Raw genomic sequence first — 14,244 nt, forward strand, 5'->3', positions numbered from 1 at the left:
AATAAATGTGATTTTTTTTTTAAAAGTGTGATTTATACATCAATAAAATAAGCTTTCCATTGTTGTATGGTTTGTTAGGATAGGACAATATTTGGCTGAGATACAATTATTTGAAAATCTGGAATCTAAGGATGCAAAAAAAAAAAACTAAATATTGAGAAAACCGCCTTTAAAGTCCAAATTAAGTTAGCAATGCACATTACTAATCAAAAATTAAGTTTTGATATAGTTACGGTAGGAAATTTGCAAAATATCTTCATGGAACATGATCTTTACTTAATATCCTAATGATTTTTGGCAAGAAAAAATAATATTTTTTGACCCCAAAATGTATTTTTGGCTATTGCTGCAAATATACCCGTGCTACTTAAGACTGGTTTTGTGGTCCAGGGTCACAAATAAATAACGCACAGAATTATTAAAACAAACTTAAATTAAAATACAAAAGCTAATTAAAAATATGCAATAAATACTACTAAAGTAAACTGGTTCTGATGACTTTACTACTATTAAAAAATATAATAAAACAGTAATACAGAATAATTATGTGAGTTCAAAGCTTTGACTCAGGGTAACCTGGTCAACACTAGTTTGGCATAATTAGTTTTACTTAATAGTGTCTCCTGACCTCGTGTATGATCCTCTGTGTGGCAGGAGTGTCTGGGGTGTACAAGATCTTCCCCATGAGCAGCGGCTTCAGAGCCCTCCAGATCATGCGGGATATGGGACTCGACTCCAGGCCCTTCATCAGGCTGTTACAGTAGGGTGCTAAGGAAAAACAGTGGTTTTTTTTAACAATTTAGCAAGGCACATTAGATATTTTGTATTCATAAGTGAGGTAAAGGAAAGAAATACTGCTTCGCTTACTGGAGGAGTTGTCATAAGCGGAAGCAGGCTCGTTTTCGCTGTCATTGCCGTAGTTTCCGAACAGGGCTTTGTAGTTGTTGTCCTCGTACCAGTTGAGAGACTTGATCTTCAGGCCTCCACCCTCTGGGTGTCCACAGACGATGCGGGACACAGCCTGGTACATGTGGTTGGGGGACTGAGTGCTGTTGCCCGTCAGGTACAGGATTTCGTTGCGCATGTCCCGCCAGCTCTTCATACTCGCAAGCTGAGAAATAATGAGAAAGATCAAAAAGAGTGAGTCTGCCATTCAAAAGTCTGCCATTGGTAAGTGGTGTTTATAGTTATTTAAAAAATCCAGTTAAAATACTAATGTTGTGAAATATTATTACAATTTAAAATAGCAGTTTTCTGTTTGATTATATTTAAAATGTAATTTATTTCTGTGATCAAAGCTAAATGTTCAGCATCATTACTCCAGTCTTCAGCATCACATGATCCTTCAGAAATCACTCCAATATGCTGATTTGCTGCTCAAGAAGCAAGATATACTTTAAATTAATTTATACAACAGATCTTTATGGTCCTCGAATCCGATTGGCTGATAAGACTGTGATAATAGAGCGATATCAGAACTGTTTCACAGTTTAATCATATCACCCCTCTTGGGGTACTTCTTACAGCGAGTGTCATGGCGGACACCCAAATCCAGTATAATTTTATAAACAGTTTTTGTGTCACGGAATGTAGTTTTAAGAGGTTTTCAGATGAGAATGTACTTGTTTATAGTTCAAATACACAGTTTGTTAAAGAAGACAACGTCTATTTGAAAATTTGTGTCAACGTTTTTGGACATGAGAGCTCGGCCAGATCTTCTGGAGTTTACCGCTGGCTCTGATGTCTCTAAAGTGGTTAAACATGAGATATAATTAGTTTTGGGTAAACCTTACGGGTAGTCTTTGGTCTCATTAAACTATTATTTGTTCCAAAGCAAACAGCTTTGGCAAAATCTCATCATGTTTATGTAAATCGTATGTTGTATATCAGAGCGCTGTCTTTGTACATTTGACTCAATTGCCTAACAAATATTATTATCCAATAAATAATATTTTATATCAAAAAACAGCTGTATTTAAAAGGTTTTAGTATTAAGAAATCGTGTTTGTGTTCGTGATGGTGATTTTAGTTACACTGTTCCATCTTTAGATGGCGACAAGAGACTGTCAGCAGTAAAGACTTTTATACTGAAAAGTTACCACTATAAACAAGTTATTTTTAGTTTCAACAACAGCTTGAAGCAGCAAACAAATGCACTGAGCAGCAAAATCACCCATAACAGATGAAAGGATATTAATGCTATGACAAAGATAATGCTTTCCTCAGCAGATATGTTTATTTTGAATACGAGACTGATCTGAAGAATGAATGCTGTATCAGATGCAGGTAATCACACTCGAGCTCTTATAATACTCTACATGATAGAGTGAGCTTTTAATACAGTAATACAATAAGCTTTCAATGAAGCAACTCAACATTCCTTTGTTACGTTTTGGAATTAGTAACAGAGGCTTGGGCTCAGCTGGTAAACTGTCAACTATAGATTTGAATTTGTGGCGGAAGGAAGTAGTTCTGCACAAAAGAGGGCTTTTGAAGACACTTATTTTATGTATTTACACACTCGTGCCATCAAGCTGTTGTATAAATGGTCATGTATAAAATACAATCAAATATCACTTTCTATAAAGAAAATACTTACTTTCAGAACCCAACTGTCTTTTGTATGAATAAAAAACGATTTAAATAAAAAACTAAATTAATGACGTTGAAAGTGCAACCTGTTTTCATAGATACACAGATGAGCGAAGAAGTGCGTGATTGTCAAAGTCACAAAACATTTGCTTATGCTAATGAATTACTTAAAACTCTTTGCTGACGCTGAGAAAAGCAAATTTAAACAAACCTCTACCTTGGCATGTGTTTATTCAGTTCTCTCAAAGTACGTCATTCATTGTTACATGTGCTTAAGGAAAGGGTGAGATTGATATTAATGTCAAAACTCGCTATCCCGTTACATGCCTTTGTTCGAAAGTAACCTTGATGTCTTGTTTTTGTCTTAAAGTATGCTGTCCACGTGCGTTCTGGACATTATACCTCTATGTGTCAGAGGGTGTAATATTTATCAAGTGTTGTCACTGTCAGCTAAAGGGTGTTACCGACGCTGACTAAACCCAAACATCACAATAATAACAATAATAATTCAGAAACATCCTTACTTCTCCCAGATGTCTGAGTTGTGCGGTCATTATTCTTCTTTAGTTTTATTACGTCATAATTTTCTCACCATTGTATGTTATGATATATACGGTTGTTTCAATGTAAAACAACAAAAAGAAAAAATCATATTTCATGATTTCTAAAGCTTTGTGTGAGGAACTGGACAAATGTAAGCTGATAGTCTTCGCATTTGTATTTACTTTTAGTAAATAATGACTTAAATTTCAGTCAGTCATCTTATGACTTAAAGTATAACACATTAAACCACTGTAATTATGCATTTATTGTTAGTTTTTAATACTTTTTAGAATTTTAAGTGAATAATCAATCATTCAAAAATTAATTTTGCATACAAAACTATACAGGTTTGGAAATGAGGGTAAGTAAATAATGATGTTGATTAAGTACTGAAAGAAAAACTGAGCAGAAGTATAAAAATAGATGACGAATGTAAGTATCTTCAGGGTAATCCAGAGCAATCCAGAGCAAGAATGAAAGGGAGTTTATGAAAACAGTATCTTGTGCCACTTGCTCGACAGCAAGCTGAACAGAGGCGCTGCTGTGACACGCTCACGCATGCCTGATGAGGACCAGGTTACTATCGGTCATTCTCCTGATGAAACGCGAAGAGACCTCAAGAGGACAAAAGATGCTGATAACCTGCTTTCTGGCATTTTCATCACATTAATGGATGTGTGCGGAGAAAGTGGGCTGTGTGAATCATGGCATGATGATAATGAGAATGCTTTATTTTTTGAGATAAATGGACGGCTTTACGTGGCGTTACATAAGCGTTTGTGTGAACGGGTTATAGTCGGTCAGGTTTGTAAAAGATGAGTCAATATGAATCATAGGGCTGTAAACATTTTTGCCGTGTGCAATTTACAAAATCACCATCATCACATCTGAGAAGAAAACAAACAAGGAGTTTTACTGGCGGGTTGATTTGCTTATCCCCAATTTTATATTCAGTTTAACAGCGAATGAACTCAGCCAATAGGAATCTTGCATTCTTTTAGACATTGACATCTTGTAACAGGGCTATTATAATTAACTAAAAATAAACCATTCAAAAATATTTTATTGTTCACTTTAGGAGTCAACCGATGTGTTTTTCAGGGCCTATGCCAATACCGATTATTACAGATCAAGTAGACCGATAACCGATATTTTAAAACGATACATATGTCTGGTGTACAAATTCAAATTAATGTCAAAATTGAAAATAACAAGGGCTCTGACAAAAACTTTCTTTTAATGCTTTTAATTTATTATTAGCAAATACATTTTTTAATTAACCGATAACCATAAAATGCTTACTATCTGTGCCGATAATCGGTCGACCCCTAATTCATTAAAAAAAAATTATAAAAACTATATAGCCATTTTTTAAAAAATTATACAAAAACAAAAAAATTACTAAAACATTAACTGAAATTTTACAAAAATATAGTTATTTAAAAAGACTCTAAGTTCTATATAAAAAATATTTAAAAAAATATAAAAACTATAGTTGATTCAAAAATAATTAAAAAACTAAAACATACTAAAAATGTAACTAAAATTAAAATAAAAACAAAAAAATATATAAGTAATTCAAAATGTTATTCATATTTATATTATAAATTAAATGTTAACTGCAATTAAAAAATAATAGTTTAAATCTAAAATGACTTCAGTTAGTTCTTATTTTCATTTAGTTTAACTTAAGGTACTAAAATAACTTATAAAAAATAATAAAAACCATATAGCTGTTTAAAAAAAAATACAAAAACTAAAAAATTACTAAAACTTTAACTTAAATTAAAATGAAAACAGAAAATATATAAAAAACGAATTCAAAATGTTATGTCATATTTATACTTAGATTATAAATGTTTAAAAAACTTACTTTAGTTAGTTCTTATTTTCAATTAGTTTCCCTTGAAGTACCAAAATAACCAAAAAGCTATAGTCTTTTAAAAAAGATACTTGAAATGAAAAAAGACTAATTCAAAATTCTCTAAGTTAAATATAGACAACACTAAAATAGCACTGTCCTTAATTCCTGCAAAGCTCATGTGCATTTTTACTGGAAGAATGAGATCAGTGACTTCGCCCACATCATCCAGGGGTTTCAATAGGGAAGGATTCATCTGTTCCCTCTCTTGTTCATGCAATTGCTAGTCACAGAAGAGAGCTATTGTTATAGCTATCATCTTGTAAGCTATCATGAGGTGTCTGAGAAAGCCCTGGAGGCCAGACAGACATGCAAACACGGCCGAGTAACTGGAGAAATAAAGCGCGACCTGAAGTAACCTCACTGCCGCTGGCTTTAGCGAGGGTTACTGAAGTTCAGCCCGCATGTCTGTGACACTTATGTGAGAACAAAGAGGAACTAATGCCGGTCAGGACAGCGTTGGCGTCGCCTCAATTTCTGTTTCTGTTTCAAACGATAAAACTGGGAAGAGATTGCTTGTGGGACACATTCCCCATGAACAAATGCACTGTGAGATGATTTGGAAACAGTAAGTGTGTCCCGGTTTGGCTTCTATGAGTGAGTTACTTCACATTTGTCGAGCTCTGCACTTTTGCAGCGCTGGCAGGAAGCCGGAGTCTTGTTGTGGGCCAAACTACTGCTAACTCACTTAACGCTCAGGTTTGGTTTCTAAACGCTGGACGCCAAGTACATGTGAGCGGCAGCACTGAGTGTATGACTAAAATGTCAAGCGTCAGCTCTGTGGTTTTTTCCAAGGGACAAAAACGTGTGGGATGCTAACCGAAATAGCTATTTATTAACAGATGTTTCTGTCCCGTTAAGAAAAAAACAAGTTTCTTGATTTCACTAAAAATAGGGCCTAAAGGGTTGTAGAAGAACCATTTAGGCTCCTTTAAGAACCTTTCAGTGAACAGTTCTTAAAAGAACATTTTTTTTAGTGTGAAGAATATTTGAATAATTTATAGAACCTTTTTTGGAATTAAAAGATTCCATGAATTCTTAAAAAGTTCTTCATGGAAGCATCAATGCCAATATAGAACCTTTGTTTTTAAGATTGTTGCGGCAAAGCAAAAAGCTTATATAACAATATAAATTGTTTCAGGACAAGCATAATCCAACATTATACAATAAAAAACAGTAATATAATCATAATTACAATTTAAAGATTAGAATTAGCAAGATGTTTTTATCAACATTTCTGTCTTGTTTTTAATCTGTTTATCTGACTAATCCAGATCCACAGGCCTAATACGGGATAAGGACATTTGGGAAGCTGGGGGTGGGAATTAAACACTTCACTCTGGTGTCTAGTTCGGTCCCTAAATGCGGGGTGAGGGATATTTTCGGGGGCTCTTACCTCCACCGCTAATGCTCCCAAACTCTCCAGAAGACTGTCTGTGGCTATGGAGACATCTTGGATATTCTTCGGGTCAGATTTCACATCCTTCTGCATGACAAAAACATACAAAACGACAATATTAGCTAACCAAAGTAGTCATATTGTACACACTTTACTCTCAGAATTATCTTATGTAATTTACTGTAAAATAAGCAGCTGTGGTTGATGGAAATTCACTTAAACAAACTTGACAATGTTACCAGTATTTTTTTTTTATTTTAATTCTGTATATCACTTATAGAGGGTTTGCACTACCTGGATGCGTGGCCATATTGGCGATACTTGTATGTAAACAACAGCATGGGTTGCACAGTTAATTTACTACTGAATACGTTGTCCTGTTGATTTATGCTGTCTAAACCATTGAAAAAATGTGTGGAAGCTGCTAAATCATATAGAGAAGGACTCAGTAAGCAAGAAAAGGTGCAATATTTTGACAAACTAAAGTTAATAGCTGGTAAAGATACATTCAAGCAGTATTAAATAAGATATTAGCCTAATATTTCACCTAAGTCACCGAAAATGATAAGAACAAACACGAATGTTGTTAAGATTCTTGCCCTGTAAATCCTGAAAACACTTGAGCTACCAAAATAAACAAAAATGCCTTATAAATTCAAGACAATGGGGGACAAATGCCTCTGCACAATTAAGCAATGCATTACAGCTGTCGCGATTAAAATGAAAATATATCAGATTGCTTTTATATGTTGTTTTGTGCATTGTTGAGCCTTTTAACCAATCAAACACGTTTCTGTTGAATTTAGGAATGCATCGGCCAATCAGAGGCGCTTAGGTTAGTCAGAGCTCAAAGAGTTATTGAGTGGGTGCATAGGCTTGCAAATTCCCTCATCATAAACAACAAAGTGTAAATAAAAATTTTAATTTCGTAGCTTTCGTAGTTTCTGCATAACTTGTGCTAGACTTCACTAACATTATGGACCGACATGTTTGTCTGTGAAGCCATAATCTGTCGTCCCCAAGACAAAACAAAAATGTTTTATATTGTTTTCTATTAATATTAAAACTCATTACTACAATATAAAGAGCAATAATCTACAATAATGATTTTGGTCATAATATTGCAGCCCTGTGAGCTTCTGTTTTGACAATAATTTATTTATTATCATTATTTTAACAAAAGTTTAAAATATTGATCAAAGTAACTGGATTAATTTAAGTGTTTGACATTAAAGATAACATGTTTTTTTTATTATTTTGATGATTATAAAAATTGCCCTGACAAATGTGAAAAAAGAATTCCACGTGGAAAATATGGCCATTGTAATATGATGTTACTATAACAAACCATTTTAACTACCAACATCTGCTTTTACCTCAAAATGTCCTTATGACCATCATAATAATACACGTGGCAAATGAAAAGCAACATGATGAATTTTTTACAGAATTTACAGTTCACAGTGAGTCACCTTTCCATAAAACATGAGCAATGTTTTAGATTGTACACACAAAGATAAAACACCATCAGGGTAGCAGACATGACAATATAATAATGCAATAAACGTTTCATAAAATGTAACCCAAAATACCCTGATGTGCATTACTGATAGCAAAAATATGTAGAACCTAAATGATTTATAGACAGTATAATCATATGTGATTATGTCATTTGATGGGACTTTAGGAATGTACTTTTACTGCTTTTCACTATTTATAACATGCATTAAGCATCTTTTAAGTCGTGATCTATTAGTATGGCAATGTAAAGCATGCAAGCCACATATGCAAACTCTAGACTATAATGTTGTGATTAAGGGAAAAAAAAAGTCACAGCTCTCATTGTCCCCTTGCTTTCATAACTGAATCGCTCTGCAAAAATAGCAATGACCTGGCATCTCGAAATCTCATTACTCAAAGACAAAGAAACATTGAGTCTAAAGCGAACATACACAAAGACATCAATATGTGAAGACTCTTGGCTGATGGCCAGCGCTGTTCTCTTTTCATGCACAAATATGCTGAAATAATTATTCTGATTGGCGAAAACATATTACGTAAAAGCGGCCATTATGTGACCACAATGTGATTCTGTCAGGCTTGAAGACAAAGTTCACTGGGTCTTAAATACAAAAATATAAGCTTGTCCTAGTTTGTGTGTAATTGGTTTATTGAACTAGCGAATTCCTGCGTTTATTGTCACGCTTACTGTATTATCATAGTCCAGCAAGCAACTTCCATGTGAAATATATAGGACATAAAACACATCTTCACAAGCAATCGTTAACATCTTGATGAATTATGAAGTCTAGTAAAAGGGATTTATTATGTAACACTTGTATTGACTTACCCGTATTGGCTTCAGGAAGTCCAGGTTGGACAGGAAGTGGCTTTCTGCATTGTTCAACCATTCTGCAGATGATTGGCAGATGATGTTTTGCGTCAGCTGAGACACGTCTTTGTCGGCAATAGTCACAAAATCCTCCAGAGATGTGGTATTGCACAGGTCTCTGAGATGAACGCTGAAGCCTTTAATAAGCACCTGTGGATCACAAATAGCAGTTGAAACCAACTTATCAAACTTTTTGCATTTCTGCCATTGTTGTTTCAAGGGCACTTTTTGAGCCAGTCATCTGAGCTATAAATGTCATGTGACTATTACAAGTCAAACGATATGTTAAAAGGTATAGTTCACCCAAATATGAATATTACCCCATGATTTACTCACACTTAATCCAACCTAGGTGTATATAACTTTCTTCCAATTTTTATAATGGCAGTGGATGGGTGTTGAGATTTATTCTCCAGTTAGAATGTGGAAACGGAAAACCAGTTTCCTCTTGGTTTATATTAAAATCCTCTGACATTTTTCTCTACAAATCCTTGTTTTGCACTTTGTGACTGGTGTTTTGTTTTGTTCGTGACACAACAGTTAGCGAAAGCTAGATATTTCGGTTTATAAATTTTTCTTACACAAACACATCAATTCACTTTAAAGGGCCTTTATTAACCTATCAGAGCCGTGTGAAGCACTTTTTATGATCGATAGATGCACTTTATTGGACTTCAAAATCTCAACACCAATTCACTTCCATGATAAAGCTTGGAGGTGCCAGAACATTTTTTAATATAACTCCGATTATATTCATCTGAAAGAAGAAAGTCATATATATCTAGGATGGCTTGAAGGTGAGTAAATCATGTGGTCATTTTCATTTGCAATTTGAATGGTTGCAAATTCTAAGAATTGTAAGAAAGTACATTACGTAATCACATAATTACACACTCTCTTTTTGTGAAAGATGCCATGGACATCCTTTGCCAACAGAGAGACTAAAACACAGCCTGTACGACAAACAGAAGCTTTGTTCTTTCTTGTTCTTTTTTGTGAGATTGTGTACAAACCACCATTCAATTATTAAGAACAGGATGTGCTGAAATGATGTCTAATTTGGGAAACTCTTAAGATATGACTTATGACAATGACCTCAGTTTCTTATTTGAATGTCGGCTTATATGCCCATACATTATCGTTCAAAAGTTGCACAAGAACAGTTGGGTCTCTTCTGCTCACCAGGCCTGCATTTATTTAATTAAAAATAGAGTAAAAACCCCTAATATTGTGAAATATTATTACTATTTAAAATAACTCATTTCTATTTGAATATATTGTAAAATGTAATTTATTTTTGTGATGCAAAGCTGAATTTTCAGCATCATTACTCTAGTGTTCAGTGTCACATGATCCTTCAGAAATCAGTCTAATATGCTGATTTAATTATCAAGAAACATTTCTTATTGTAGAGTACTTACAATATTGAAAACAGCACATTATTGTTAAAAAGTTTGAGGTTGGTTAATTTCTTTTGAGTCTTTTTTGCTCAACAGGGCGGCATTTATTGAATAAAAAAATACAGTAAAAACAGTACTATTGTGAAATAATATGACTCTTTAAAATATTTGAATATATTGTAAAATGTCATTTATTCCTATAATGCAAAGCTGAATTTTCAGCATCATTACTCCAGTCTTTAGTGTCACATGATCCTTCAGAAATCAGTCTAATATATAGATTTGCTGCTCAAGAATCTGAGCGTTCTCAATGTTGAAAACAGCTTTGCTGCTTCATTTTCTATATGTATATATATATATATATATATATATATATATATATATATATATATATATATAATCATTGTTCAAAACTTTGAGGTTGGTTAATTTCTTTTGAGGTTCTTTTGAGTCTCTTCTGCTCATCACAGCTGCATTTAATTGATAAACAAATACTGTAAATACTGTAATATTGTGAAACATTTTCACAATTTTAAATACTGTTTTCTATTTGAATATATTTTAAAACGTAATTTATTCCTGTGATGCAAAGCTGAATTGTTAGCTTCATTACTCCAGTCTTGAGTGTCACACGATCCTTCAGAAATCATTTCAATATGCCGATTTGCTGCTCAAGAAACATATCTTTAAATTATCATGGTTGAAAACAGCTGTGCTGCTTTATATTTTGTCAATTTTGATCAACTGAATGCATCCTTGCTTAATAAAAGTATTAATTAAGTATTATAAGCTTAACGTTTGTTAATTTCAAATGATAAAAAGCAGATCTGATGTTCAATATTAAGATCAAAATTACCTGATTATCAAATGTTTCTGGAATATTTCTTATGCAATAAATCTGATAAAGATGAATCTATTTTTAGACATTTGCTATGCGAAGAATGAAACGTTGGGCATATTTTCAATAAACGGAAGCCTGGTGTTATCAAAGTTGTGTCTATCTTGCAACGCATCTGTCAGAGGTGCTGGGAATCGTTTGGCCTGTGTCAGTTTTCCAGGAATTGTCCTGTGGCTGTGGTTCTGCAGGGCAACAGTCATGTGACTCCACCCTCCACTCCCTCCTCCCTCCCTCCAGTGGCACAGCAGCACGTGTACAGCTGTGCAGGACATCCATCATCGGCAGCATCTGCCCGTGATGTTGTATCCCACCACACCAAGGTCATCCGCATGTGAGAGCGTGCAGACGCATGTAAAAATAGGATCGCTTCATATCTGGACGAACCAGCGTGTTACATAACGATCACAAGATAGAGGACAGACTGCACTTTAATGGCTACGCCAGACAGTGTGTGAAATATTTTAAGGCTGCCTATACATGTGTGAAGGTAATTAAAGACAACACCGTCAAGGCAAACAACATCAATTTGTGAAAAAAACATCAACTTGGTTTTTGTTGTTTTTATAGTTTTTAAGGGCTTTTAAACAGCTTATGTCGTGCAGTTTCTTTTACCTTCTCCAAGTTGATGTTGGCCTCCACTATCTGTCTCACAGCATGCTTGGGCAGGGTAGCATTTTTCTCAAGAAACTCAGACAACGTTTCATTATCACGGAGGAAGTCCTTCAGCTTAAACCCTAGGAGAAAAAGAAAAACCTTTAAGACTCAACAACTTCTTAATAAATGAACATGATCAAATATTAAGTAATAAAATATTTCATATAAATATCTAATTCTTTAATATTTATTTATATTGCTTAGATAATGTAAATAATATAAAGACATATAAAAAACTATAAAATGCTATAACATACATAAAATACTTTATATATATATATATATATATATATATATATAAACACACACACACACACACACACACTACCAGTCAAATTTTTTGAACAGTAAGATTTTTAATGTCTTTTTAAGGAAGCCTGTTTTTTTTTTGACCCAAAGTACAGCAAAAACAGTAAAAAATTGAAATATTTTTGCAATTTAAAATAACTGTTTTCTATTTGAATAATTTTAAAATGTCATTTATTTCTGTGATTTTAAAGCTGATTTTTTAGTATCATTACTACAGTCTTTAGTTTCACATGATCCTTCAGAAATCATTCTAATTTGCTGATTTGCAAAAACATTTATTATTATTATTATTATTATTATGTTGAAAACATGAGTAGATTTTTTTCAGGTTTCTTTGATTAAAAAAGAAATTTTAGAACAGCAAAGAACATTTATCTGAAATAGAAATCTTTTGTAACATTATAAATGACTTTTGATCAATTTTAAGCATCCTTGATAAAAAAAAGGTATTCATTTCTATAATATATTTCCCCCCAAAAAACAATTATACTGACTCCAAGCTTTTCTATTTATCAAATAATCTTGAAAAAAATGTACTCAACTGTTTTAAATATCGAAAATAATAATATAAAAATTCTTGAACAACAAATCAGCATATTTAAAAAGATTTCCGAAGGATCATGTGACACTAAACACTGGAGTAATGATGCTAAAAATGTAAGTTTGATCACAGAAATAAATCACATTTTAAAATATATTCAAATAGAAAACACTTTTTTTAAATAGTAAAAAATATTTCAACATTTTACTGTTTTTGCTGTGCTTCGGATCAAATAAATGCAGGCTTGGTGAGCAGAAGAGTCTTCTTTGAAAAAACATTAAAAATCCTTCTCTTCAAAAACCTTTTTATATTACTATATATACATACATTATATAAGGTTTAGTCATTTAATTTTAATTTAATAATGGACATACTTGAGTTAGATAACGTCATATCTGAACAATGCTGACTAACACTGGTCAAATTGCTGTTTTTCAATTGCACCATAAATGATATTTTTTTTAACAAAGGGTGTCATTGAGAACATTGTGAAAAGTATGACTCTTCTGCAATTCCCAACTCAATGATAAAGCGAGTGAGGTAATGCAACCGTTACTCCTGCACTCATGAGAGAATTGTTCATTTCGCTCTCAATTCCTAGTTCATCATGCAAGATGTCCATGGTAAAGGATGGAGGGAAAAACAAAAGCCAGACAGCAACTACAGCAGCATTCTTCACAGAGCTCATTGTGTTGTGTGTCAGAACATTCCAGAAGAGTCATCGGTATGAACTGGTTTGAGTCAGTCTCTTTCCTCTGGGGTTACTACAGGTCATTCCCCAGCCAGTTCTCTGAAATGATCAGATGCTCTTATTGTTGTTTAACTATTCAGGAAGTTTTTGGGAAATGAGCTATAGAAGATTTCAGGGGGTGCAGAATTTGTGAGAAAATAGTAAAAACGCCCACAAATGCGATTTTTGTAACATACAAGCTTGAAAAAAGATTGCAAATGAGGATTTTCAGAGTGATGCCTTAATAGAACCTCAAAGAACCTTCTTAAAAGCACCATGGAAAGAACATTTAAAAATGTAATAAAACATTTTCCCACTATAAAGAACCTTCTGTTGAATGGAAAGATTCCAAAGGTTCCAGGGTTCTGAATTTAACCAAAGATGGCAATAAATTATAGAGCTATAAAGAAATTTTGATTCGTATCTGAGAAGCAGATACTCTTTTTAAAACTCTTTGAGACATGGAGGATTACTAAAATTTTTCCTCAGGAGGCAAATCCGACAGATCTTAAGATCAGAGTCAGATCAAATCTCCACTGAATGCACTACTCTTCTAGAAGAAACAATTAAGATATCAAAGACATCTCATTTGCGATTTTTCTCCTTCGCTATACACTCTTTGCAGCTATGCAACAGAAGAGCAATTTTTGGTTCCCAAGAACCTTTCAGAGAACAGTAGTTCACAGAATCATTTTTCGTAGAGTGAAGAACATTTATATAACCTTAGAAACATTTTTTCCACAATAAAGGATCTTTTGTTGAATGTAACGTTAAAGGTTCTTCATGGAACCATAGAATGCCATTCAAAAGTTTGGGATCAGTAAGATTTTTAATGCTTTAGTGTCTTTTCTGCTCATTAAGGCTG

At 33.4% G+C, this 14,244-nt stretch overlaps 1 protein-coding gene across 2 annotated transcripts in view; it reads right to left on the reverse strand.

Moving 5' to 3' along the window:
• Nucleotides 1-14,244, reverse strand: part of abca1a (ATP-binding cassette, sub-family A (ABC1), member 1A) — a 48,902-nt gene that overhangs the window by 28,185 nt on the left and 6,473 nt on the right. For both annotated transcript variants that reach the window (XM_073842998.1, XM_073842997.1), the window contains exons 6-10: nucleotides 11,758-11,879; nucleotides 8,806-8,997; nucleotides 6,453-6,542; nucleotides 868-1,111; nucleotides 629-768 (exon numbers count right to left, since the gene is read on the reverse strand). In XM_073842998.1, coding sequence (XP_073699099.1) covers nucleotides 629-768; nucleotides 868-1,111; nucleotides 6,453-6,542; nucleotides 8,806-8,997; nucleotides 11,758-11,879 — 788 coding nt within the window. The remainder of the gene's footprint in view (nucleotides 1-628; nucleotides 769-867; nucleotides 1,112-6,452; nucleotides 6,543-8,805; nucleotides 8,998-11,757; nucleotides 11,880-14,244) is intronic.

This window comes from Garra rufa, chromosome 6, assembly GCF_049309525.1.
Source record: "Garra rufa chromosome 6, GarRuf1.0, whole genome shotgun sequence".
Classification (NCBI taxonomy): Eukaryota; Metazoa; Chordata; class Actinopteri; order Cypriniformes; family Cyprinidae; genus Garra; species Garra rufa.